This window comes from Syngnathus floridae, chromosome 1 (genome assembly GCF_059516105.1).
Source record: "Syngnathus floridae isolate MCC-2025c chromosome 1, RoL_Sflo_1.0, whole genome shotgun sequence".
NCBI lineage: Eukaryota > Metazoa > Chordata > Actinopteri > Syngnathiformes > Syngnathidae > Syngnathus > Syngnathus floridae.
The window spans coordinates 3546115-3570960 of NC_142413.1; the positions used below are offsets into that span (position 1 = coordinate 3546115).

At 48.2% G+C, this 24846-nt stretch overlaps 1 protein-coding gene across 4 annotated transcripts; it reads right to left on the bottom strand.

Annotated features, from left to right (window-relative positions):
* Positions 1-969: 969 nt before the first annotated feature.
* On the bottom strand, positions 970-24810 carry dnah2 (dynein, axonemal, heavy chain 2). 4 transcript variants are annotated; one of them, XM_088372508.1, is made up of 88 exons: positions 24669-24810; positions 24237-24361; positions 24013-24117; positions 23603-23901; positions 23353-23517; positions 23047-23275; positions 22633-22743; positions 22319-22554; positions 22043-22234; positions 21235-21392; positions 21060-21147; positions 20790-20995; positions 20575-20704; positions 20318-20500; positions 20042-20250; positions 19583-19729; positions 19351-19507; positions 19156-19265; positions 18929-19058; positions 18668-18856; positions 18448-18592; positions 18175-18367; positions 17916-18116; positions 17671-17827; positions 17383-17557; positions 17134-17297; positions 16908-17069; positions 16730-16833; positions 16513-16669; positions 16347-16429; positions 16103-16283; positions 15888-16026; positions 15596-15813; positions 15440-15532; positions 15238-15363; positions 15066-15176; positions 14816-15004; positions 14628-14731; positions 14367-14556; positions 14100-14280; positions 13893-14020; positions 13661-13813; positions 13471-13596; positions 13183-13401; positions 12988-13105; positions 12649-12923; positions 12426-12578; positions 12139-12291; positions 11953-12044; positions 11687-11885; positions 11352-11576; positions 11176-11280; positions 10917-11105; positions 10755-10840; positions 10556-10686; positions 10339-10488; positions 10100-10267; positions 9720-10020; positions 9484-9616; positions 9278-9417; positions 9002-9212; positions 8810-8926; positions 8579-8720; positions 8332-8501; positions 8145-8261; positions 7915-8079; positions 7714-7836; positions 7483-7631; positions 7329-7395; positions 7049-7199; positions 6814-6962; positions 6589-6722; positions 6382-6526; positions 6095-6294; positions 5890-6016; positions 5622-5808; positions 5283-5431; positions 5011-5194; positions 4745-4935; positions 4483-4674; positions 4238-4422; positions 3766-4000; positions 3512-3660; positions 2977-3091; positions 2167-2343; positions 1559-1633; positions 1349-1499; positions 970-1261 (listed from the first exon to the last, which is right to left on the bottom strand). In XM_088372508.1, the coding sequence occupies exons 2-88, from the start codon at positions 24298-24300 to the stop codon at positions 1107-1109; spliced, it is 13737 nt and encodes a 4578-aa protein (XP_088228634.1). In that variant the 5' UTR covers positions 24301-24361; positions 24669-24810; the 3' UTR covers positions 970-1106. The 4 variants fall into 4 exon arrangements, with proteins under 4 accessions (XP_088228634.1, XP_088228580.1, XP_088228499.1 ...); XM_088372454.1 differs by having other exon boundaries at positions 11352-11606; XM_088372373.1 differs by having other exon boundaries at positions 15440-15813.
* Positions 24811-24846: the final 36 nt, after the last annotated feature.

Sequence of the window (24846 nt, forward strand, 5' to 3'; positions counted from 1 at the left end):
TCTGTTGTAATTAATTTGACGCCAGTGCATTTGCATTTTTTGAACTCTTATGTGCAATACTTAATTGAATCACAAAGTATTTTTCCACATCTGGCTAGGATCACCCATGTTGAAAATTCAATCAATTTGTTTTGGGGAAATCAGAACATACGTAAGTACTGTTGGAACACTTCTAAAAGCAGTGCCAATGTTTCTTTTGGGTTCTTTTAAGTGCAGTGGTTCCAATTAGTTTTACCCTGGCTAATAATAACACAGTTAAACTTTTTGGGAAGAAAACCGCATTCATCTTTTTTGGGGGGGGGCAACTACATTCCAGTATTTGAATGTTGATCTTTATGGTCATATACTTACTTGGAGAGCCACATATGTTGTTTTTTTACGGCGGTACTTAGTGGCAAAAATCACAGTAACCTCACAATTCTGCAAATCAAATCCAGGCTTTGGCTTCCTCCCACAATTTCAAAACATTTTCAAAGGGTCTAAATTGTCTGTAGGTATGAATATTACTGTTCATGTGGATGCGGTTGGCTGGCAACATGTCCCGGATGTATCCCGTCCTCTGGCGCAACGTCAGCTGTAGCTCTCCAGCGATCCTAATGAGGACAAGCGGAAGAGAAAATGGACGGAATTTGAATTTGAATCTCCCACCCACATGGAGACCACCAGTGGCTCTGCACAGAATGAGCCTGCTCTGATAAAGAGCCTCTTCAAGCCAAAGGAAGTCTGTTTGGGCTTTCAGGGGACAATCCTTGAGTCTGAATACGACCTTGACCCCCCCCCCGCCCCCCTCATTGGCTCTATTCTTCTTCCAACTCACTTTCTCCTGTGCCTCCCTGACCGGTGGGGAAATGTGGGCCTGAAAGATTGCGTCTTGCCTGAGAGGCTTCATTAAAATTCATTTGTTTGAATAGCTTCATTTTTTCCCTCCTCCCTTGGTCAAAATTTGCATGAAAATAGACCTCCCTCACCTTGATTAACCACTGCATGTTTTTTCTTATTTTTTTTTCCAGGGAAAGGACTTTGTGGAGGTGGGGAAAAAAACTAAGAAAAGCAAACAAAAAAAAAAAAAAAAAGAAAGTGGATGGTGTCCAGAGTATGCGAGTATGTCAGCTGTCCAAGCTCATGAGGAGCGCTGTCCCCCTCTTGATCCAGTGATCTGGATTGACATTGCCGGATTTCAGCTCCACGGCGATCACGAAGGAGGCCCTGCCCGCCCCGCCCGATCGTATGGGAAAGTAGTAGCAAGGGCACAGGTACATGTCTACAAAAACGGAGAGGTGAAAGTATTCAGCCATTAAATATAATTGCACTGAAAAGTAGACAAAGAAAAAAAAAATAAGGCCCTTACTCTTGGCCATCTTCTTGCGGTTCTCCACGGGCTTAAAGTTGATGGCGGGGATGGAACACACCATCTGCATGGGCCTGGCCTCCACCAGGCACGTGGCCTTTTTATCCCAGGCGGCGCCCTCCAGGTACAAACCTCGCACGTACACGCCATCCTGGAGGCCGACAGACAACCGGTTAGACGTTGACTCGGGGTGGGAGGGGAAGGGGTTACCTTTGGTGGGTTCTGGATGTGAGTGTCCTCTAGACTAGACACTGTAAAGTCCCACGATAGGGTGTCAACTGAGACCTGCATAAAAACAAAAGGCATAAAGCAATCAAAATCAATGGTTTGGTATTAATCCAATGACTTCCAGCGAACGAGGCACCTTCGCACACAGATTACTTCCCTCTGATACATCCAACACGACATGAAGCACTGCTTCATAGTCCTGAATGGCAGCTATTTTATATTCATAGTCCTGAATGGCAGCTATTTTATATATATATATATATATATATATATATATATATATATATATATATATATAAAATAGCTGCCATTCAGGACTATGAAGCAGTGCTTCTTGAATAGTGGGGCGGGCCACCCTGAGAGGGGGGTGCAAATGTTAATTAGAAAAAAAAATGATGCAGAGTACAATTGGGTTATACTGCCCCTGGTGGCCAAGGTAAGAGCACCAAGTAGAAGCAGCCCAATGAATTGAACGGAAACATTCAATTGTGTAATTATTTACATGTGAAACTTATGTTTTCAATAATATACAATAACATAGCTATTTTTCTATTATTGATGAAAAAATGTGAAACTGCCACCTATGTCACCTTGTTTTGACGGGCGGCCGACTGCAACACGGCGGTGAGGAAGCCGTTGGGGAAGGTAAAGCCGGAAAGCCAGAACAAGACGGGGGGCTGCGCCAGCTGGGCCCAGCGTGAAAACTGAAGAACCCGCTGGCAGAGGTCGCGGGTCCACGCTGCCAGGGGCTTGAGCGAGGGGTAAGCCTGGTGGAGCGAGACCACGGCACTTTTCAGCAACTTTGCTTGCTAGCTTGGAGTCAAAAGAACAATTAGACGCCGTACGGGATAACCGCGTGGACGCGGAAGTTGGACGGCCGAGTCATTCTTAATATTGCTGCCTGATTCAAATGAGCCTCGCACAGATGAGAAAGGAAGAACGTGAAGCGGAAGGGAGAGAAAAACAAGCAAGGGATGGCAGTGAGAAATGAACTGGAGAGTTTTCTGGCACGCAAGCAGTCGGTTAAAAAGAGACAAGCCGAGCTGAAGGCAACGGAGCTAATAGCTGTCCAGTGCTCCTATGAAATGGAATGCGCACACACACACACGCACACACACACACACACACACACACACACACACACAGTAATAAGCCTTTGGCCGGCGCTCAATAAGCTCAGGGTCCTTTTCGGAAAGTGGGGCCGGCCTAAAAAGCTTTAGCTGCTTATTACTCTGCGATTAGATCCACAGATGCTGGCTTTGTTGGTGCATACGCTCCACTGGAGTGAAAGAGGGCTAAATACATTTTTTAATAGCAGAGAAATAGGAGGGAACGTAGGGAAAGGTACACGTCATGCTTGAGAATATGTCAGCGTGTGAATCGCATATGTTGTGTGTCACCTTCTCCCAAAGCGGTGGGACTCTGGCGTCGTACATGCAGTTGAAGGTCTCCTCCAAGCTGGATGTCATCACCACCAAGCCTTTGATTCCCTTCTCCAGCTCCAGTAAAGATGACCTACACATAAACATTCAGATGAAGTGGTGCTTGAAGATTCGAGGGACCCGTTTTTATTATTATTATCATTATAGTTACAAGTTGAAATTTAGATTTAATATCAAACTAAGTTGGCATCCAATTATTTAAAAACTATACAGTACACACTGACACAGACAAAATATTGAAATAAAATCTGTGAATAGTATGCATATATATATATTATTCATTTGCTAAACTTACTGTGTTAGGAAGTAGAAGTCTATTCTTTGTTTGACTAAACGTTGACTAAGATACTTCCTTCTAGTGGCCAAGACGGGCACACCAGAGGAAGCAGCACAATGAACGACTACAGTGCGTTGTTTTGATAAATATTACAGAGGGCTAATTTTTCTTTTTGAAAAAACAATAAAAACATTTAGACTAATGTTAAATTTGTACTTGATCATGCTCAGCAGGGCGTTGTATCTTTGGATCTCTTGCAGCAAAACTACATCCAGGGGTGTAGGATCCAGGAAGTGCGAGCTGGCGCTTTCATAGTCAATGATGGCCGGAATGGTCTGACGCACATCCGCCAAAAGATCTAAAACCTGGAGCCATTACAAAGCCAGCGTGTGGGACGGGCAAAAAAAATACGGGCAAATGTTGTGTTCCTGTTAAAGTTGTCAGAACTAGCAAAGGTGTTTTGGCCTCACCTTGTCCTCACGACTGGGACCGGCCCCCGCCGTACTGGCACTGGTCACCTGTGGCTGCAGGGACAGAAGGGTGTCGAACAGAGACCTGGTCTCAGCGATCTGGCTGGCAATGTCGGCGTTTGGGTGCTGGCCAAACAAGTCCGGGTGCTCGTGGGTGGGCAGCATGTTGATGAAGTCCTTGTAGGAGGACAGGGGACCATCGTGGGGGATGTAATAGGCAGACAGAGTTGACAATCTAGGAGTGAAAGGAAAAAAAATTGCTTCAGTAACAGCACACATTGGCCGACAACGATAACAAAAATTCAATTGCCAAACATATTTGAATTGTTCGTGGTTAATTGGAGGCTGCTGAGTCTAAAAATACATTTCATGTATGTTCTTGCCACCAAAATGTGAGCTGACCACTTTAACTGTTTGGATTGGCAGAGATTGTTCACTTTCCGTCCACTTGGTGGCACTGTGTGTCACTAACTTGAAGTAAGCCTCAGTGACGGCAGCTTCGCAGAAATAGTCGTTGATGTACGTGGTGAGAAGGCGTCTGTCCCAGTCGTCTGTCACGTGACCTCCGTAGTTGACCTCGGCGATGAGATACTTGAGGGCGTCCCATGGTATCTGCTCATACTCGTTCAGGTACAGACTCAGAAGATTCTCGCTCACCTGTAGGAGAAACGTCACGGGGGTGATTTGAAATCAAAACTCACATTGGTCCTGATTTACCTCAAAATCTGAATTGTTGAAACCGTAGATGATGTTCCAGCCCAGCTGCAGGAATTTCTTCCTTTCCAGCAGTATGCTGTGAAAAAAGCAGAGGGAGAAGAGCAGCTTCCTGTAGAAGACGGGTTTGGCGCAGCGGGTGAACTGAGCCTCGGTCACCAGGTGGTACAAACGCTTCATGTTGGCTCTCACGCCCTGCGGACGACAAAAGGCGCAAAGCCGTGACACGCGTGGACGCCTGCATTTTGCCGGCTCCAGGTTCTACCTTGGGCGGCTCCGTGGTCATCTTGATGCCCGCCTGCAGGATGTTGATGGGAAACTCAGGATGGGGCGAAGAGCTGAGCCATAGTCGAAAGTCTCCGTGAGGCTTCTGGACCTCCAGCTGCTCCACTAGCTTGTCCAGCTCGGGCATCCAGGAGAGAGATAAGTGGCAGTTGGCCAGAAAGACCCAGTGACCTGGAACAGTTTAAAAAAAAAGGAATGAGCAGGAAAAGGATATCAAATAGATTTTACACAAAAGACGACAAGCACCCTTTTTGACTCCCTCTTCGATCATTCTCTTGGCGATGGGCGCCTGGCCTTGACCCAGAGAGAGCGCGTGGAAGAGTTTACTCATGCCGCTTGTCTCGGCGAGCTGCAGCAGGGCTCCAGTGGGATCCACGCCGGGAGATAAGACAAAAACCAGAGGAGTCATGCACGTGGATTCCTCTACGACCTGGAGAGACGACGAGCAAGGGCAGCGGTGAGCCAGAAGCAACAATTTGAAATGACCAAAAAAAAAAAAAAAAAAAAAGATAACTTACAGCCTTCATGTCAAGAACAGGTGGCTCCACAAAGCGAGGGCCCAGATAGTTGACGATGAAGGTGGTCGCGCAGAACAAGACACGGTCCGGCCGCAGAGAACGGACGATGAGCATCCTCTGGAGCTCGTTACAGTTGTTCTCCCAGTCTCCTGTAGGGGGCGCGCCGGGACACAACAAGTGCAAGAAATGCCACAAACAATAACAAAAAGTCAACAAAATGCCTCACTCAGTAAAGTTTGTGAAGTTTGCGAACCGCCCGGTTTTGTTGTCGTGAATGCCGACCCAAATAATCAATCAATTACATTTTTTTCCCATTCATCATAGTTATAATTCACACACCTGGTAGCGGGGACTTCTCAGGCTCCGCACTGGTGAACCAAAGCTTCCAGTCCCGTGGATGTTTCTCAAATGAGGACATGATGCCGTGGAAGTTGGCCAGCTTGTCCAATTCTGTGACATTGTCCCAGCTGGAATCCACAAGCCAACTACTGCACGGATTTTCCATCTGAGCCCTCTTGTCAAGTACCTGAAAACACAAAGAGGAGTCCACGCGTCGTCACGGAGGGATCGGGCGAAACCTTCGGCGATCCCAGTTGCCTTTTCTTACAATCCCGCCACGGAGGAAGAAGCTATACTCGTCCATGTTGAGTGTGCCGGCGACCTCGAGGATTTTGGCGCACATTTGGAAGCTGAAGAGGAGTTTGTGCATCTCAAACAGACCCCGGCAGGCATACCTTTAAAGAAACATACAGAGAGGGGAGGGGGGGAGTGAATGATGACAATTGAGCAGCCTACCCCTTAAGGCGTCTTACTTGTACACGGCATATGTGTGGTAGTCGTTGAGGTTGCCGATCCGTTCCTCCAGTTTTAGGCTGCTCTTGCTCTTCTCAATGCTCAAGTTGAACAGGTTGATGTAAGCATCCAGTGAGAACTGGTACATGGGATCAATGCGGCCCATGTCGTTGAGGATGAAGAACAAGATGGACGCCCGCTGAGCACACGCACGGTAGGCCTGTGGAAAAACAATACAATATTTTTTTCAAAAAACAGGAGTTAAAAATCATGATCGAATTTGCGGGGTGGTTGCTTGGTATCGGACCTCTCGAGCGGTGTCGATCTTGATTTCCGTCACTTCGCTGCGCTCCAGCTGCTCTGAAACCGCAGTGGCCGTCACTTTGGACGTCTGCAAGGTGTTGACCAGCTGCACGTCGTCCAGCAAGGAGCCGCTTGCCTCGTTCAGCAGCCTGTCGGACGCAACGTCAAAGAAAAAGCTTTTGGAAGGAGGGGAAAAAGCAAATGTCTTCACCTGAGGATCTCATCCTCCAGCTCCTGCAGGCTTCGCTTTCCCGAAGCGATGCTCATCACCAGGTTGTCCTTTTGTTCTTCCAGGTCTGGACGTTCCTTACGCACCACAATGCCGAGGAGTTGGGCTTCCAAACCCTGCCGCAAAACCCGAGGAGGTCACACTCGAGCTCAGTGAGCACTTGGCAGCAATTCAGATGAAATTTGAAACAAACAAACAAGATCCAACCTGCTCCTTAACGGCAAAATTGACAATGGTGGTCTTTGTTGATATCTCCGGGGTATAATGTGGATTCGACAGTTTGGTGGTGATGTAGAAACGGAATTCCGGACTATATTCCAACTCCTTGTCGCCCAACTTCAACAACAGCCTGCCACCTAGGAGCAAAAGCCAAGAACATTTATTTTAATCGTACGGCGGCCGACCATTCCACCAAGAGAAAGTATGTCTGTGCGGGTGTCACCTATTCGTGTCAAGGACTTATTGAGAACTGGGTTGAGAGACGGGTCCAAGTCCTCCTGGACGTTCTGCAGCAAGACAGGATTCCCAAACTGGATGGCGTTCTCCAGTATAAGCATGTAATCCGACATCTGAAAGTCGATTAATTTTAACCCCTGCGCAAAGTCGCACACACAATTAGGTAGTTAGTCAGATTAATTAATACATATTAAAAAAATAGAATTGTATTATTATTTAGTATTATTATTTAAATATTAGTGTTATCGTCCTGGGACATGACTTGCTTTCTTCATCTCCATTTTCTTGATCCACTTCAGAGCTTGGCCTTGTGGGTCGACCATCAGCGGCCATCTTAAAAAATAATAATAATAATATGAAATTTTACATTGCATTTACGTATGTACACACACATATATATATATATGTATTTGTTCTGACCGGTTGCCACGGGTAACGATGACGCCGTTCTCAGTGGAGAAAGCATCAGAAGGCAGGCCTTGAATGTTCCAGTCCCTGACTGCTGTGGGGTTTGAGAGGAACGTTGCAAAACTGAAGCCTGGAGTGCAAGGGATATTCTGGCGCTGGACCTGAGAAGATGAGTAGCGAGAAGACCAAAATGGACACTTCTAGTGTTACACCATCGCAACACATTCAAAATGTTGTTTTTACCTCTGTCATCCAGACTTCAAGCAGTTCTACTCGGTAGTTGGAAAGGAAGGGGCCCATATAGGAGAGAAATGACGCTGCCAGCAAACAATCTCCAACCAGGAAGCCCATGTTATCTTCAAGACCCTGAAAGCACAGCGTGAGCTCACAATTTTCTACAACAGAGTGTACGAGTGTGTGTGTGCGCGTGTGTGTGTGTCCTACCTTAACCGTCTGCTCCCAGCGGACACCCTCCCCGGCCAGACCTTTCACCAGCTTGTCGGCTCGGTCCAGTTTCACTTCCATCTCGTCCGACCTCCTCTTCAGATCTTCCTTGGTGGCCACTTTTTCCGCATATTGTTTGTTGAGCCGCATCAGCGTGTCCGCCACCTGCACACGACCATCCCATCAGCTGTCCCTAATTTTATGGCCGATGGCCGAAACAGCGCAGGTACCTCTTTCAGTTTGTTCTCGGACTCGGCCAGTTCGGCTTGCTTCTGTGCGAGTTGGGTCTCGGCGGCGTTGAGCAGCTCCCGCTTTGGCTCCACTACCCTGAAGACACATCCGTAGACCTGCAACACATTTCTCCTTAGTTCCGTCCCAAATTGTTGCCGTCGTTGACGCACGGCGACGAGGGCGCACCTCCATGGCTCTGACCCACATGCAAAGCGACTTGGCAGCCAGAGACACTTTGCCGATGATGTCTGGCTGGAAGTCGGGCTGCCTGCAGTAGTTGCCGATCCTCTTCAAAACACGGTCCGATATGTTTTCCTTGTCAAAGTTGATCAGGGTTTTGATAAAGTTGGCCTCACCTGCCACAAATATTTTCAAGTGAGAAAGCGTACGCCGTCCGCATTAAGATAAAAAAAAAAATGTCGTCCTTACTGACCCAACTGTCTCTTGGCTTCTGCCCACGTAGGCTCCTTATTGAGAAGCGTCATGACCGCCTGCATGACCCTCTCCACCAGAGCAGGAGGACGACCGTATGACTTAATCTCTGTCATGTCCTTCTTGTTCAGAGACTCCAACGCCTTTGTTGCGGGCAAAATGGTCCAAGTTGCCGAGCAGATTTGCACATGGACGCGATCGAGTGGTCTTAATATGGCGAGTTGCGTAATACCTTGGTGGCCTCATCCAGGGCCGGCAGGGCTTCATCCAGCTCTTTTAATGCGGTCTGCGCCAGAGCTTTGCATTGAGCCTCCTCTGCTGAAATCTTCTCCTTTTTGGCACCCACCGTCTAATCGCGCACAGAAACGCAGTCTGCACAGGACTGGACGGGATTTGCAAAGGAACCCGTCTTTGGCGTCCTTACCTTCTGCTGAGTGTCGGCTTCCCTCGTCTGCTGTACGATGACGGTCAGGTACTCGTCGCACTCCTTCTGGTAGTCGGCCACTTGCCGATTGGACTCCTCCAGCTGCACGGTCATGGCGGCCACCTTCTCGCCCGTGTCGCTGATCTTAAAAAGTCCGTTTTTCAGCTTGTTGACCTGCTCCCCCAGTTCACAGCGCTTCTCTCCCAGAAGCCTGAATCGGCAAAGACAACCATTCGTAAAGCCATGAAATTGACACGAGTCCATCGCGGTTCCTACTTCTTGTATCCAGACACCAGCTCCAGGTAGTTGGTGGGTGTCACGTAATTATGCCTTTTCAGCTCCAGCTTCATCTTCTCCGAGCCGGTCACCACTGACTGATGTGTCGTCACAAAGATGGAGGCCACCTTGGTCTTGGCCTGTTATGAACTAAATTTAATAATCTCGTTTGGCAAGATTACACACAGATGTTGAATGTGTCCCACGTTCTCAGCGGATCCCAGCTCCAGCCCTTCCAAGTAGCGCTCGGCAACCTCCAGCAGAGCATCCTTGGGCCACTCGCAGAACCAGTCGATGGTAGTGCAGTTCACGAGAGCCGGGTATTGCAGGATTCGGTTTCTGCAAGTGGCAAACACTTCTGCTTGGGATGGGAACTTTTTTTTTTTTTTTGCATCAAATAAATTGTTGTGCAACTTCAGGAGAAGAAACGCGTGGAGGCTACCTGAAGGGGTCTCCCACTGGACTCATGCAGAGAACAACATGCATGTTGCTTCTGACCCGCTCTATCAGAAAGCTAAACAAAGAGTTGGGCGTCTCCAACACATTCTCCTTTCTGGCGGCGTCGGACAGAGCATTGCAGATCTCCACAAACTCGTCCTGCTTATACAGGTTGGGGACTTCTCCAGAGCTGAGGATATTGTTGATGTCCTCCAGGAAAGATTCGACCACAATCTGCGTATCGTTGAACAGGAAGACGGTGGGCTTGTTGTCCACACCGGTCAAACGGTAGAGCTTCTTAATGTCTAGGGATAAGATGGAGAAGGTCCTTGTTTTCTTTGAGTGGATGAGAGGAGGGATGGAAGCTTCCTGGTGTCAGCTTACCTTCTCTGAATTCCAGCTTGCGGTACTGTTTGGTGATTTCCACCTCGAACACCTGGTACTCGCAGATGAAAGCCGCCATCCTGGACAAGCTCTGTCGACCCGAGCCCCCAACGCCCACCAGCAGCATGTTGCCCCTCGGCTGGCTGATCACGCGGACCACGCGGGTTACTGCGAACGCAGCAACAAAAAGGTTGGTGGAAACCCGGCAATGGCAGCCCGTGGCGTTCTCGTGTTCTCACTGTGTTCAATGGCGTCCCTGAAGAGGACCAAGTTCATGGGCACGACACCGGGCGTCAGGTTGTAGTCCTCCAGCTGGGTCTCCATGAACTTCTTGAGACTCGCCATGTCCAGAAGATCTTCGTACACTCCGGAATCAGTTAGGAAATCACCTGACGAGTACCAGAATAATCTCAGAAACGGCAACCATGACGAGGCCATCTTTGTGAGAGTGCGTACCAAATACTGGGGGTTGCTTATCGGGGCAGATATTGTGGAAAACAAGGTCAAAGATGGAGCCCATCTTCTCCCCCAACAACGTGATGAAGGTATCCATGTCACTGCGGTCGATAAGTCGGTCGGAGAAAACCCTGCGAGAACATCGTACCAAGTAGCGCCAATCAAATCTCTGGACTCAACCGACGAGTGTGTGTGATACCTGAAGCACTCGTGGATCCACAGTCGAACCATGCTGTTTTTACTATCCTGGAATTCTGGATGCGATCTCAGCAGACCTTGAAACACCTGCAGTCAAAGGAATGGTCCAGGAAGACAGAAATCAGATCGACACTGTAAAATCAGTCCAACGGGTGAGGTGTACCTTGGAGATATCTCTGAGGTTGAAGAGGTAGTGCGTCTTGGCCGGAGTAGGAAGGAAACGAGACGTAACCGAATAATACAGCTCCAAAGTAGCCTGGGTGACAAGCTCTCCGACGGGCTTGAGGTCCTCCTTAAAAACTTGAAGCTTCTGGTTAATCATGGTGCTGAAGATGCGCTTGATTTGGGAGTCCTGAAGGAATGACGTTTTGTTTTTTATGTGGATGTTGATCCAAACATGAAGGAAGGTGAGCGAAACCTACGTTGGGGAAGGTCATGTTGATGAGGTTGAAACGACTTTGCAGGCGGCCAGAAATATGAGTCCTTCCACCTCCGGGGGGACCCATAGCAGCCAGCAGAGACATTTTCTAAAAGTCGCATGCAACAATTACATCTACTTTTGGATTTCGGCAGAATCTTTCCATCCGTCTCCTCTCACCTTGACATACGTCGTGGTCTGCTTCTGACGGTCAAACCAGAAGCCGTAGTCGATCCAGAGGCGCATCAGCTCCAGTGGCGGTTGTGAACCAAAGAAGTCGTGAGCTGGCATGTTGAGGTCGTCCAGGAAACACAGCAGGTCTTTCCCGCCCACAGGGACATACACACCTTTGGTCCTCTTCTCTAAGCGGCTCTCCACAATCGCCTGGATGTTGTTTGAGGTGGTCTGGACAGACACAGAAACAGCGAGGCGGAACTATCAAAAGACCCCGAAAGCGAGCATTGATGAATATTAATCAAAGTTTGACATTTCAAGTGTCCAGGTAGCGCACCAACCTGCGAGGACATATTGATAGTGAGCGTGGACCACTTGCCGGTGTCCAGACTATGCAAGACCCCGTGAATCACCGAGGTCTTCCCGGTGCCGACCGGCCCGCTGAGCAGCACCGGGTACTGAGCATTCACCATCGCCGTGACCAAGAAGTTGTAGCGGACCGTGTCAACAGTCGGAACCATAATCTTGTAGAACGGAGCACTGTAAAAGAGGGACGGGTTTTTTTCCGAGTGTTTTGTCTGGAACGCAAAGCTATCTTGTTACTCACTTGGGATTGAAGCGCCAGCCCTTTGGCAGTTTGTTTTCAAACGGAGCCCAGGATCTGCTTTTGGTGTCTACGTAGTACTCGTAGACTGTGTCCTAAAGGATGGAAAATGAAAACAAGAACTTGATTTGTTTTTTTGTTACTATTGATGATGTTTAATGTGCATTCTCCAGATGCTCAGACAGGGACCTTAATGGGAAATGTGCCATCCAACTCCCGTAGAAAAGTATCCATCTTCTTGCGGCCCTCCTCATTGACGGAGGCACAAATGGACCAGATGAGGCTGAAGGTGAACCAGAGCTCCACGACCCGACCCAGGTTCTCCTCGTCAGCCATGTTCAACTGCGGATGGAATGGAGTTGGAACATTAACTCTTTCAGTGCCAGCCCAGTTAAAAATGGGTGTTTGACGTCTATAGTCGACAATGGCAGTGAACGAGTTCAAAACTGGTCACGATGCGTTTTAAAATCGGCAACCTTTTTTGTGGTCAGGGCGTCGTAGAGGCGGCAGAGCGAAACGAGGCCGTTGAGTTCGGTGATGGGGATCAACTCCTTGCAGTTTTTCTTCTTGAAGGTCAGTGTCTTCTCAATGAAACTGTCAAACAAAGGCTTCAGATGTGCCACCTCGGCCTGCAAAAACGTGCGAGGGAATAAATACTGCGGCGCGGCGTCGGGTTAGCCTGAAGACTTTGTGGCGTACCTTCTCACGTTTCTCCAGCCAGGACTTGACAAATGGCTTCCAACCCAGGTCGACGTAATCATTGTAAACCATCCCGCAGCGGGACACTGTCGCGGGAGAGGCCTGCGCCAGGTTCTCCACTTCAAACAGCAAAGAGACCTGCTCGGGCATGGAAATTCTCTCCCCGTTGATGAGCGTGAGCACCTTGTTGTCGTCCATGACAGAATTCATGCTCTCGATCCACAGCGTGTCCACCGGCCCGTCAAATACGATCCACTTCTCATCTGGTTTGTCGTCTACAAAAGTTCGGGTCGTCATATTTTCACGTGTCGTGACGCATCGGAATGTCTTTTGGTTTACCTGCGCAGGCCGTTCTCATGACAGACGAGAGGACTCCATCAGACCACTCGTTGGTGGCGAGGTCATTCTCACCATACAGCTCTCCAAGACTCATGGATTTTGGATTCAGGGGATAATCCTGAGGAGCAGTGAATGGTCATCACGCTTTGAAGACATGACGATATCAAGCCATGGGGAAAAAAAAAAAAAAAATACCTGCACAAGCTCGTAGCCGGGCTCTTCCTTGTTGTGCATGGCAATGAGGGAATTTTTCAACGTCTTCCACGTGACAGTCTTACCGCAGCCCGTCTTGCCCACCAACATGGACGAGTGTCGGGAGTTTTTGGTCTCGTAGAGTTGGATGACTTTCGTCACTGTGAAAGGAGTGACCTGCAGGCCTTTCTGACGAAGCTCCACCTGGATGGCTTCCTTGAGCTTGAAGAAGAAATGGCAGCTCAAAACAAAGCACATTTGAAGACTGTTTTGGAATGAAACCCGGCTGACCTTGCCGTAATCTATAACGGGCGTTTCCGCGTCAGGGAACAAGTCCTGGGTGATCCCGTTGAATAGCGGCAGGTCAGCTGACGTCAGTTTAGCAATATTCATATCTTTCATGGCCATGAGCAAGACCTGAGGACAGAGACGGTACAAGTTGGGAATGGATAGAAAAGACAGACATTTCTCTAAGACTTACCTCTTCACCGGGGACGTTGGGGCAAACGCGTCGCTTCTTGCCGGCATAGCGAAGCAAGGAGGTGAGCGCCCGGAGGCCAAAGTCGTAATGGTCCTGTTTGGACAACTGCTGCATGGCCAGGGAGTAAAGGGTGAACACCTTCTTAGCTAGTAGCTGCAAGCACAAAGTCACAAACCGAGCAGATGTTAGTTTACCATTTTCAGATGGGTGTCGTAAATTGCCGTGACGTTACCTTGCAGTCATTGAAGCCCTCTCCGAACAGAATGATCTCAGCGATTAGAGTAGAGTCGGGCACCACCATGGAGATGGGTCGGAACATGGACTTGAGGTTATCCGGAAGCTCGGAACGACCGGCGTAACCTAAGAAAAACAACAACGGAGAGTGGAAGTACCTCAAGAGTCCGTTTTCAGGAGAGCACCTTCTCAATCGTTGACCGACCTGGATTCATGGTGATGAAGACGCCGCATGACGCCACCAGGGCGATGTTGTGTTCCTCAAACTGGAACCTGGTTTGCAGCGCCGACAAGGCGGACAGAATGGAGAGGATCTGCTGGGCCACCACGGACAACACCTCGATGTTGATTCGGTTGAACTCGTCGAAGCAGCCCCACGCTCCCGTCTGGTTCGGCCACGACGAGGAGAAAATTGATTATTTGGCTCGCCGAGCGACGGGACAAGTATCTTGCTCTCCTGCGGTCTTCCTACCTGCGCCAGCCCGGAGAACATGCGGCCCATGGACTTGTAATCGAGTCCTTCGGAGCAGTTGATGACGATGACGTACATCCCTAAACTTTTACCCAAGTCTTTTGTGGTCTCCGTCTTCCCGGTGCCAGCGGGCCCTTTGGGGGAGCCGCCTCGATGCAGATGGAGCGCCGTCGTCAAGGTCATGTAACACCTGAGCAGTCATACACCGTCATTGTCTATCTATTTCGGAGGATCCATCTCAACCACGAGAAGGCCAGCAACCTGTCTGTGAGCGGAGTGATGACAAGCCGGCCGGAGTTCCCCAAGTACTCGTAGCCGTATTTGAAATGCGTGTTGGTCTGTCGGATGATGCAGTTGTGCAAATCCTGTGGCGAGGGACAAATAAAAAATAGCCTTCAAGAATCTTTTTTGGGATAACCAGGAGGGGCGTGATGGGCGATGTTCAGGACCTTCTCCCAGTAGAGTCTCAGCTGGCACAGCCACTCAAATGCGTTGACGTCGTTGCAGCCCGCCTTGGCCAGTTTGGCGATGACATCACGCGCGTGGACCTCCACTGTGACCAAGCCGACGATCTTCAGACGCAACACCTTGGACAGGTTGCTACGGATCATATCGGAGTATCGCCGAAGAAGGGACACCTGGGCGAGGAAAGGGCCTTTAATAACAAATGCATGCAGAAAAAGTTGCACGTGTCAGCACCTGTTTCTTCATCATGGTTTTAAGAGGGCCCTTGTCGTCCGTCTCCTTGCAGCTAGCGAGGGATTGCGTGACATCCGTTGTCCACTGGATCTGGCTGGCTGTAATGAGCATCTAAAAAATCCAAGCGGGTTAGTGATAATCATCCTGAAATTGTCAGCTGGTGGTTGTGTACCTGTCCTGGCCAGTCTTTGGACCACTTGTCCCTCTGGCTTTTCATCTTCTTGAGCGCGACCATGCAGTCGTAGAGGCAATTCTTGAGAGTGGCCCGCATGGCTACCTCAATATCGCACAGCCAAATCTAGACCAAATACGAGACCTTTTTTTTTTTTTTTACAGATTTGCGGTCACGGTCGAGCTGTTGAAAATTACTGTACCTCCACAGCCTTGTCCAGTGGGACCGCCTTGATAAATTCCACCATCTCTCCATCCGAGGAGAACATGGCAGTGGCGTCCAACCTTCTGAGCACCTGCAGGAGACATAAACACACGACGTAAGAGATGCTCTCCTCTTCTGTGTTCAAGCGACTCGCCTTTTCGGTGCGCAGGCTCTTGATGTTGTCAAAACACTTCTTGAGATGCGGCTGCATGGCCTCCGGGTTCTGCGACTGGCCTAGGATCTCCAGAACGTCGTCGTTGGACAGGAAGTAGAATCGTGGGAATATCTGCCTCTTGGTCTCCAGGTACATGTCCAGGGCTTTCTGGATCTCCTCTAACTTGCTATTCATGCTGGATAATGTCTCCTGCAAGCCTGAGCCATGACAGACCGGTTAAAAGGCAATTTTACGGTTCCGCTCAAGTCATCAGATGAAACTTTTGAGATACCAGGATGGTGTGTTCCCTGCAGGGCGTTGTTGTTCTCATGGAACCGTGTCATGATGATCTTCCAACTGCAACTGATCTCTTCAAATTCCTTGCACTCTTTCGGTAGCTGCTCCCTGATGTCCTTTCCTTGGAAAATATTCTGGAGGAGTGGAAGAATGGGAAAATTCAAACGGCAGTGGCGAGAGTCAGCCTCGTTTCGAAACGAACGGCTATACCTCAAGATAGATCCACTGGCGCTGCACCGTGAGCACCATCTCGATGATTTCCATAACTTGGGACAGCTGACGCTCCCAAATGTCCACCTCTTTGTCAAAAGCTTTGACAAATCGAGAAGCCTTCATGGTGGACAAGGTCACCTGGTTGTCTTCCAAGGCCTGGAAAACGTCCTCTGTGCCCCTGCAAGGTGTTTTGCCAATTAGGCGTCTCCTCCTGCTTCCATCTCTCACTTCTCGGCCTCACCTGAGACGAAAGTGGCCTTTCTCTTTGTAAGCTATAATATCCAGGGTCATCTCCTCCCACGTCTTGACAATCTCTTCCAGACCCTTCCAGGGAAATACATCAGAAGTATTAATTTTCCAGCCGGAGATAAATCCTCCCCACTGAGATTCGGGTAAGTAAGAGGGACCTGTTCTATGGAGAGTTCCTTGCTGGCGGCTCCGGAGATGGCGTTGATCTTGTCCGAATACTTGTCGAAACCCAGGGAAATAATCTTCTCCAGGTTGAAATCAGCACTCGTGGGATCAAAGGAGCTCTGCACCTCATTACAGATATCCTTCCAGTGTCTGGAGGAGGCATTGGAGATGTTGACTCGAGCCACACCGCCGACGTCATCGGTACTTTACCTTTCTCTCATGGCTGGGTTCCTCAAGTCAGCAATAAGAGGGATGATTCTCCTGAATTGGTCAACCTTTTTTTTGGACACATCCACAATTTCCCAGTTCTTATCCTGCAAAGCAAAACATATAAGGAAGGTCAAAATGGAGTCAAGATCAAATCCGTGACCATTGCATGAACTCGTACCCTGAGTTGTCTTTGGAGTTTGTGGAGGATTTTATAGATATCCTGCGCTTTGGTCTCCATGTTCTCAGTGCGAAGGGTGGCCAACTGTCCACCTTTCCATTCGTTCCAGTTGGTTTCCCACTCCTGCGTGACCTCCCAGACCTGCTGCAAGAAGTCCATATCCTGCGCCAGAGAGTCCAAATCAGCACCACGTTCTACTGGAATGACATTGATGGCTATATCAGACCTTCTCCAGGGCTTGGATGGCTTTGGAAGGTTCCTGCTCTATCTTGAAGAAGCTCAAGCCGTTCAGAATGAAGTTCTCCTCCTCTTTGAGAGTCTCAAGATGTTTGTGGTGCTCCGCGGTCATCCTCAGGGCCAAGCTGGTGGTAACGGCAGGATCGAACGGACCTAGATGTGAAAAACACTTTTGGTTTCATATCTGAAGAAAAGTCAATGTCCAAATCACACAGAATTAAAAAAAGGTGTGTGGGACCTGAGGTGTTGAACTCCTCCATAGCGGTGAGGACTTTCTCATTCAGCTCATCAGAGGAGCTGAGCAAGTCGCTCTTGAAATTATGCTTTTGTCCTTGCAGCATGACGTCGCTGTCGGTAAGAACCTGCTGGAACCACTCCCACTTGGTGTTAAGCGTCCCACGCAGGTCTTGAAGCTGAAGAGAGAAAATTGCAGATGTACCGAATTAAGTGACGGTGGTCAACTCTTCAAAAACTGAGCGACGCGCTCCATTTTTTTTAGCATTTTTCTCGTCACATGGATGCTTACATTCTGATCAAGAGGGAAACCATATTTGTCCAGAACAGCAAATTGTTCATGGATTAGATCAATGCCCGCCTCTGTCTTGGCTAAACTGCCTTGGAAGGACTCCAGGAGCGCCAAGCTCTCACCGAGTTCCGCTAGAGTTGCGTTGGGTTCACCCAACCTCAAAACATAAAAAACAAAGATCTCAAATCAGAACTCGGATAAACAGAAACGTTCCGTTCGGTTGGTGTCACTCTTTGACGACTCACCTCTTGGCGTTCCGATTCATGGAGGCGTGCATGTCTTTGAGGGAGTTGCCGGCGATGCGGACGAGGAGCTGCATGAACTTGGTTTGCCAGCGGCTGCAGTGCTGCACCAGTGAGGTCTTAAGCGGCGAGCAGTCCAGCACAATGAATTGGAAGTTGGTGACCGTCTCCTCCTGCTGGATGCTCGTTTCGATTTCTGTGTACCTGAGTTTCACGGTGGTCTTAGAGCAAAATTCACCCGACGGGAATATGGCGACGGTACCTGTGGATGTCTGCATCGAAGGAGGCGACTGGTTGATTGAGCTTTTGGTAACGTTGTATGTAGTTGTCCTTGTTGGTCTCCCAAATGTCCCGATACTTGTCCCAAGTTGTTAAATATTCCTTGAGATGGCTGGCAGTAGCTGCCATCCCTGCACCAACTGCAGCCTGAATGCCTTTTATTTCTTCATCATTTTCTACGCAATCAAGATGGAGAGTTAAAAACAAAGGCAGCTCAACAGAAGAACAAGGCGGATCAATTATTTTGTCCCCAAACCGATGTTGACGTGTATGGGAGTCTCGTGGGACTGTTCGCAGGAGAGCAGCTGGGGCAGTCGCTTGAATTTGGAGACGGTGTTGATCAGCTGAGGTAGAACGTCCAAGATCTGACCCAGGTCTCGGAGAGACGGCGAGAACTCAACCTGGACGTTGGACGCACCTTTGAGATGTGCGTGCATTTGACAGGTTGGAATGAAGGCCGATACGGTCGCTCGTACCCTGAGATCGGATTTGAGGTCCGATTGGCGTAGCGACAACAGCACTCGGAACAAAGGGGTGGGTGAGGACTTGCGATCTCCGTTGATGGCCTGCGCTAACTTCTGCATGGAGCGCTTGACGTTGGTACGGAGGGCCTGCTCCAGCATGTGGTCCACATTCTCCGTGTATGTGACCCAGTGCACCTGAACCTGCAGCACCAAGGTTACATCATCTTGAGAAACGCCTCTTACTCAAAGTGAAGGAATGTGCCCGGAACGAACCTCGGGTCCATCTTTAGCGAAGGTGTTGTGGATGTCGACCATGATGTCAACGATGCGCTGAAGAGCACCGCGCATTTGATCTTGCTGTCGCAGCCGGTGAGTTCTCTGGTCGTTCTCAAACTCCCAATTCCTGACAGCGATGAGGGGGGAGGGGGGGGGGGGGAGAAACAGCACCGATATATTGGAAGTCCGAGTAAAGCCGCGCTTGATACGTAACGATCGTTCACCTGTAGAGACTCTTCCCATCCAGCCGAACAAGAAGTGTTTCACTGATCTGGCGGCAGAGGTTCATGATGGTCAGATTGGATGCTTTGAAACCGTCAACTATCACCTGCAACTGAAGCAGAAATATGAAGGAGACTTCAAATCAAGCACTTGAACTCGGCTGAACATTCAAACGAGACTCGGTCATGGATTGAAACCTTGGAAATATGTTCGATGCAATCCTTCACAAAGGTATTGGAGGAAATTTTAAACATCCAGAAGAGTTTGGTGAAGCCCGGTTGAATCTTTTTGTCAAGGATGTGGATTTTCTTGGAAAACAAACCCAGCTCGAGGGGAGAAAGCATTGCGATGATCCTGCCACACACCAGGTTAGACACACGGTAAATCAATACAAAATGGCGCTGGAGCAGATCTTCGGTGTCCGCTGACCGGTTGTAGTCCCGGGCCAGGTGCAGCGCTCGTTCCCTGAGGCATCGGAGTCCTTCGCGATCCTGGTAAATCTCGTTCACAAAGTCTGGGATGTCATGACCCTGGCGACTCCATAACTTGATCTCGGCAAAGAGGTTCAATAGATTGCTGAGAGGGAAGGTAGGAACAAATAAATCAAACGAGAATGGCACTCATGGGCGCCCCGGTGAGTGGTCATGACTTTGCAGCAGTAATGGGCAAAACGAAGCTTCAAATTTGCTTCATGAAAAGGTGGGTGTATTTTTCAGTCCTCTAGGTGGCACTGCCTGTTCAACATTGGGCTAAAAGCACACTGACTTTCCATTTCTTAAACACTTTTATTTAAACCAACAGCGCCATCTGGAGGAGTGGAAAAATACAACTAGTTCATGAAACAAATTTGAAGCTTCATTTTCCAATCACAACTTTGCAGTGCCCCACCTGTCAAAGTTGACCTCGATCCGGTTGTCCTTGCCGTGCAGCAAAAGAGGCCGCTCCAACTTCTTGGTGTATTGCAGCTCCAGACTCTGGTGCCACTCGGCAAACCTCTGCGTCACCATGTCATTCAGAGTCTGAATGGATTGGTCGTAGAAAGTCCGCACCTGCTTGCAGATGTGTGACTCCTTTTGGACGGGGATCTTTTGGAGCACCTGATTGGGAAACGCAGATGGGAGTCATACGCGCAGATTGATCAGGAATCTATTTGTCCGGACTCACCTCCATGAGGCTTTCCAAGTGGAATTTAACGGCCCTGGCTCGGTGGGCTTGACCAGCCAAAGTTGGCAGGTAATCGGGGATGGCGACCTTCTTCTCATCAATTTGTCTCATGAGCGTAGCGAGCTCCTTCTTGAAGATGCCATAAATTGCATCCACCATCTCGGTTATTTTGCTCTTGATGGACTGTGACGGGACAGAACGTAGCACACGATTTTATTTAGTCATGTTGCGATGTCTTATCGCTACGAACAACTCACATCGCGGGCAGAAATGGTTTTAAAAATGTCCATCAGCCGAAGACCTTCCTCCACAGAGTTCACGGTCTGGAACACCGAGGTGATCAAGTTTTGAAGCATTATGTCCAGATCCTTTAAAAACGCACGGAACCTGAACACAAGCGCACATGAAAACTTAGGATCCAAACCAGACTTGAATATTTTGGCTTTCTTCTCGTGGCAATGCTCGTTCCTACCTGTTGAACTCAATCAGCCATGCCGTGTTCTCCACCTCCAGGATACCTCGGTCAACGGAGCGAAGGATCTGAAGGCCGTGCTGGAACTTGGCCTCGATCTTCACAAGGGAGAGGGTGTGTTCCGGGCCCTGGTAACCGCTGAACCACGGCAAAGGTCTTTGGTCCCCGTCTTCCCAACGGGCAAATTGCTGCTGGGTGTTGCACACCTACAACAAAGTCATCGGGAGAGTTTGAACGAATTCAGAGCGGCGCATGCAGATACAAAATTACCTCAACCAAGTCTTTCATTCTTTGAATGCAGGCATCAATCGGGACAAAAATATTTGTTTGGTCCAGCGTCCACCCTTTTGGCGAATTCCTGAGGTGTAAAAAGAGTGGAAATGTATTTCGAAAACACAACAAGAATTCCAAGTCAACGTCAATTTGATCGGCTTCTAGGTCTTACTCGTCGTGCACCTTAGAGATTTGTGAGTACATGTTCTTCCAGGTCAGACAGCACTGGATGCAGGTGTTAAGGTCTTTCTTGCTGGAGATCACGTAGCCTGCAAAGATCCTGTCCAATGAGATGGTCTTGATGCACAGGTTGATTATCTCATAACTCATCTGCACACACACACACACACACAATATAAGGATTCATTTTGGGAGCCGGTTAAAAAAAAAAGAAATTATTCCAGAGTGTTAAGAAGGCAATTGTCCTATTTTCAAAGTGTCTGGTTCAGACTTGCTTGGAAATGAAATAATATATTATCATTATTACATAACAATATTTAAATTATTTGTACTTTGGACTGTTTTACGGCAAATTCTCGTCACTACTAACCCTAACCCTCTGTGGTTTGAAAGCGTCTTTCTACAACAGCGATTATCAACCGGTCGTCCGCGGTCCTCCAGTGGTTCGTGGCGGTATTGCAGGTGGATTGGAAATGGAAAACTATTGTAACGTTTTAAAAAATAAAATGGATTCATTATTTAGACTTGATTTATTTTCCCAGCTAATTTTGTGACTCATTCACCCATCCAAATGATGTCAAATTTAGCTGAGATTCCCAAAATAGACATACAGATGCAAATCTAGCCTCCTTCGGTGCAAAATAAAATAATATTCCGCCAAAGCAGTGGTCCCCGAGTTGAAAACCAGTTGAAAACGCCTGTTCTACAACTCTGCGCTATCAATTTGAATTCGATTAATAGTTCTGCCCTAATAAAGAGCCACACAAATGAGCATGACTTTTAAAATAGCGCCGACGTACCTTTAGGAAAAGGCCCGTGATGCGCTCCTTGGTGTTGTAGTGGGTGGAGTTATTCCAGATGATGCGAATGACATAAATTATGTGCTGCAGTTTGGGAGCCAGTTCGCTGATGTTAAGAGTACGCAATTCTTCGCATGGGCCTGCTAGTAAGGACAGGAAGTTCAAGTTGGATTGCGCCTCCATTGACAAATCCTGGGCAACAAAACAATATTATTCAATTATGTCTGTGAGCTGAAAACAATAATCAGTTTTAAAAATAAAAATAGAGGCCTTCACCTGAAGTTCCGAGGACAATTTCGTAAAGCGCTTGACATATAACGAGTTGGCCAGCTCCAGTAGTTTCTGAATATGCCTGACGCCGGGCTTCTGCAGCTGCTTACTCATGTCTCGTAACTTTTTGGAGTGACTCTCCCAGTACGCGATCTCCTGGAGCGGGCCGCTGTTGTCGTTCCTGCCCGTGTCTTGTATGTTCAGCAGCTCCTTGATCTGATCCGACCAGTGGATTAAGACGGCTAAAAATGCGGACGAGAACGAAGCGCATCAGGTTGGGCTGTGATGAACTTTGTGGGCTTTGTCATTCGAATCCTTACATTCCATCCTCTGCACGAGACGGGTGTCCTTGCTGCCTTCCGCGGCACTGTCGTTCAGGCCTTCCATTGGGATGTACAGCACTGTCTTACCTTCCTTCTTACTAACATCATCTGTTCAAAACGGGATAGACAGGGCATTACACATGGGAATTTTGATTTGTGTTTTTTTTTTATCAATAAACCATCTAAATATGTTCAGTGCTTGAGAAGTACAGTCCACATGAGTGAATACGGCCACCCAAGTAAAAAAAAAAAGGATGTTTGACGTCAATGGCAGTGAACGAGTTAAAAGGTAGAAAGAGGGAAAAAAGAAAACGATGGCAAATTGATTTTTTTTTTTCCTTCAAAATCATTGAGCTCTCCTCCCAGTCTAATATGATGACGATCGAGCCGCTCGAGCATCCCCGTCGGTACCTGTGAGGATGGCCAGATAGGTATGCATGCCGTTAATGTAGTTGTCCTTGATGCCCGCTTCCCACTCGCTGCTGATGTCATTTTCATCCGAATGCAAACTGGTCAGAAAGTGAAGCAAGCTCTCGGTGGGGTCGCCCTGCACCGTGCTGTATTCGACGTCTTCGTAGAAGTTCTCCGATGTAATCACTGTTCCAGGCTCACGGATAAAGTAGCCCAGCTGCTCTACCGCCTGGAATGAAAACGGATTTTCCAATAAACGTTCAAATGAAAGCACAACGGGGTTCAAAATCCAGTCGTCCACTGTACCTGTGTGGGAACGGTGTATTCCACCTGCAACGTCAAGCTCGCGTCCAAGTAGACCATCAAGGTGGGAATGGAGGTGTCCTCGATAAAGTGTTCGAGTGACTTGACATTTTCCTCCTGCCACGATTCTTTGGTGACACCTGAAATATCCACGCGACGGATGAACTTCTACAAAAGAGGAGGAGGAGGCACTGATCGAAATGTCATTCGACAAAACGGAAGAGAACAATTCCAAAATAAATGCTAGTTTTACATCACAAATCTTCCGTAAGATTTCTAAGGGGTCGATTTGTTCAACGACTTCAATGGGACCGGCGTCCTCGTCGTCAATTTTCTCCTCGTCGTCGTTCTTCTCTTCCTCGTTGTTGTTGTTGTACGAGCTGTTCTCTTTACTGTCTTCGTCATTGTTCATGCTGTTCTCTTTACTGTCGTCGTTGGTGATTTCAGTGTTGCTGTCATCGGCGGGGCCGTCGTTGCCTTCGTCCTTGGCACCATTGTTGTCGTTGTCATTGGCGTTACTGTCACCTTCAATTTCCTCCGCGGTAACTGGAGCTGAATAATGAATTATTCGGCAGAGGGTCAGCCATAAAACACCAATTGAACATAACGGAACTAGAAGCAGATTTGTATGATATCTGGAGTCATTTCATGTGAGGTACTAACTAGTATCTTTGTCAGCATCGTCTCCATTGTTTTCCTTGTTTTCCATGTTGTCGTTTTCAATGTTTTCATTAGCGTTACTCTCATCTTCCTTCTCCTGAGTGGGAACTTAAGCAGTAACGGGAGAAGACAGAGTTAAAAGTCATTTTAAAAATAGAGAAAACACACATTTGACATAACGATGCTACAAGGAGGAGACTTCTATTCAATTACTCGATACAACTTACCGGCATTTTTGTTGTCATCTTCACCCTCAGGTGTTTCTGTGACATCCTGGCCTGGTGACTCCATCTCACACACACTTTCAATTCGACAAAACAGAGGCAAAAAACGTCTCACAGATGTGGAGAAACTACGAGAAAGTGAGAGAAACATTCATTGAAACTCACACTCAAGCCAGACTTTACGAAGTTTTCGAGCTGCGCGGGACAACAGGCGCGTCAATGTCACCATAGTAACCACACGAAACAAGGCGACTTGAAGTTGGGTTCCATAGCGCAGCAACATTTACACGGTAATGTTTTAATTCAATTCAGTTGAATATTTGAAAACCGGAATAATGTCCTAGACGTAGAGCAATGGTGGCGTATTTTCATGGCAGACAAACAAAGCCACAGAGTGGACAGCAACTCTTGGCGAAAAACATTTTCCAAACATACCTTTGCAGAAAGTTTCCCTTCTTTTCCCTCAGTTTTCATTGCAAAAAAATATATTTACTATCGTCGAATAAAACTATTTGACGCAGCTAATTTCCGTAATGGTTGCAGGTGCGGGGCACCTCCATGCGAGGAACCGATGACGTCATAAACATGTGCCGTCATTTAATGACATCACCCA

Coding starts and splice junctions, on each gene's coding strand:
- dnah2 (XM_088372373.1), bottom strand. CDS start 24,300: ATGGAGTCACCAGGCCAGGATGTCACAGAAACACCTGAGGGTGAAGAT. Junction 21,393..22,042: donor TCACGGGCCTTTTCCTAAAG/GTACGTCGGCGC, acceptor GTGTGTGTGCAG/ATGAGTTATGAGATAATCAA. Junction 5,432..5,621: donor TGAGAAGTCCCCGCTACCAG/GTGTGTGAATTA, acceptor CGCCCCCTACAG/GAGACTGGGAGAACAACTGT.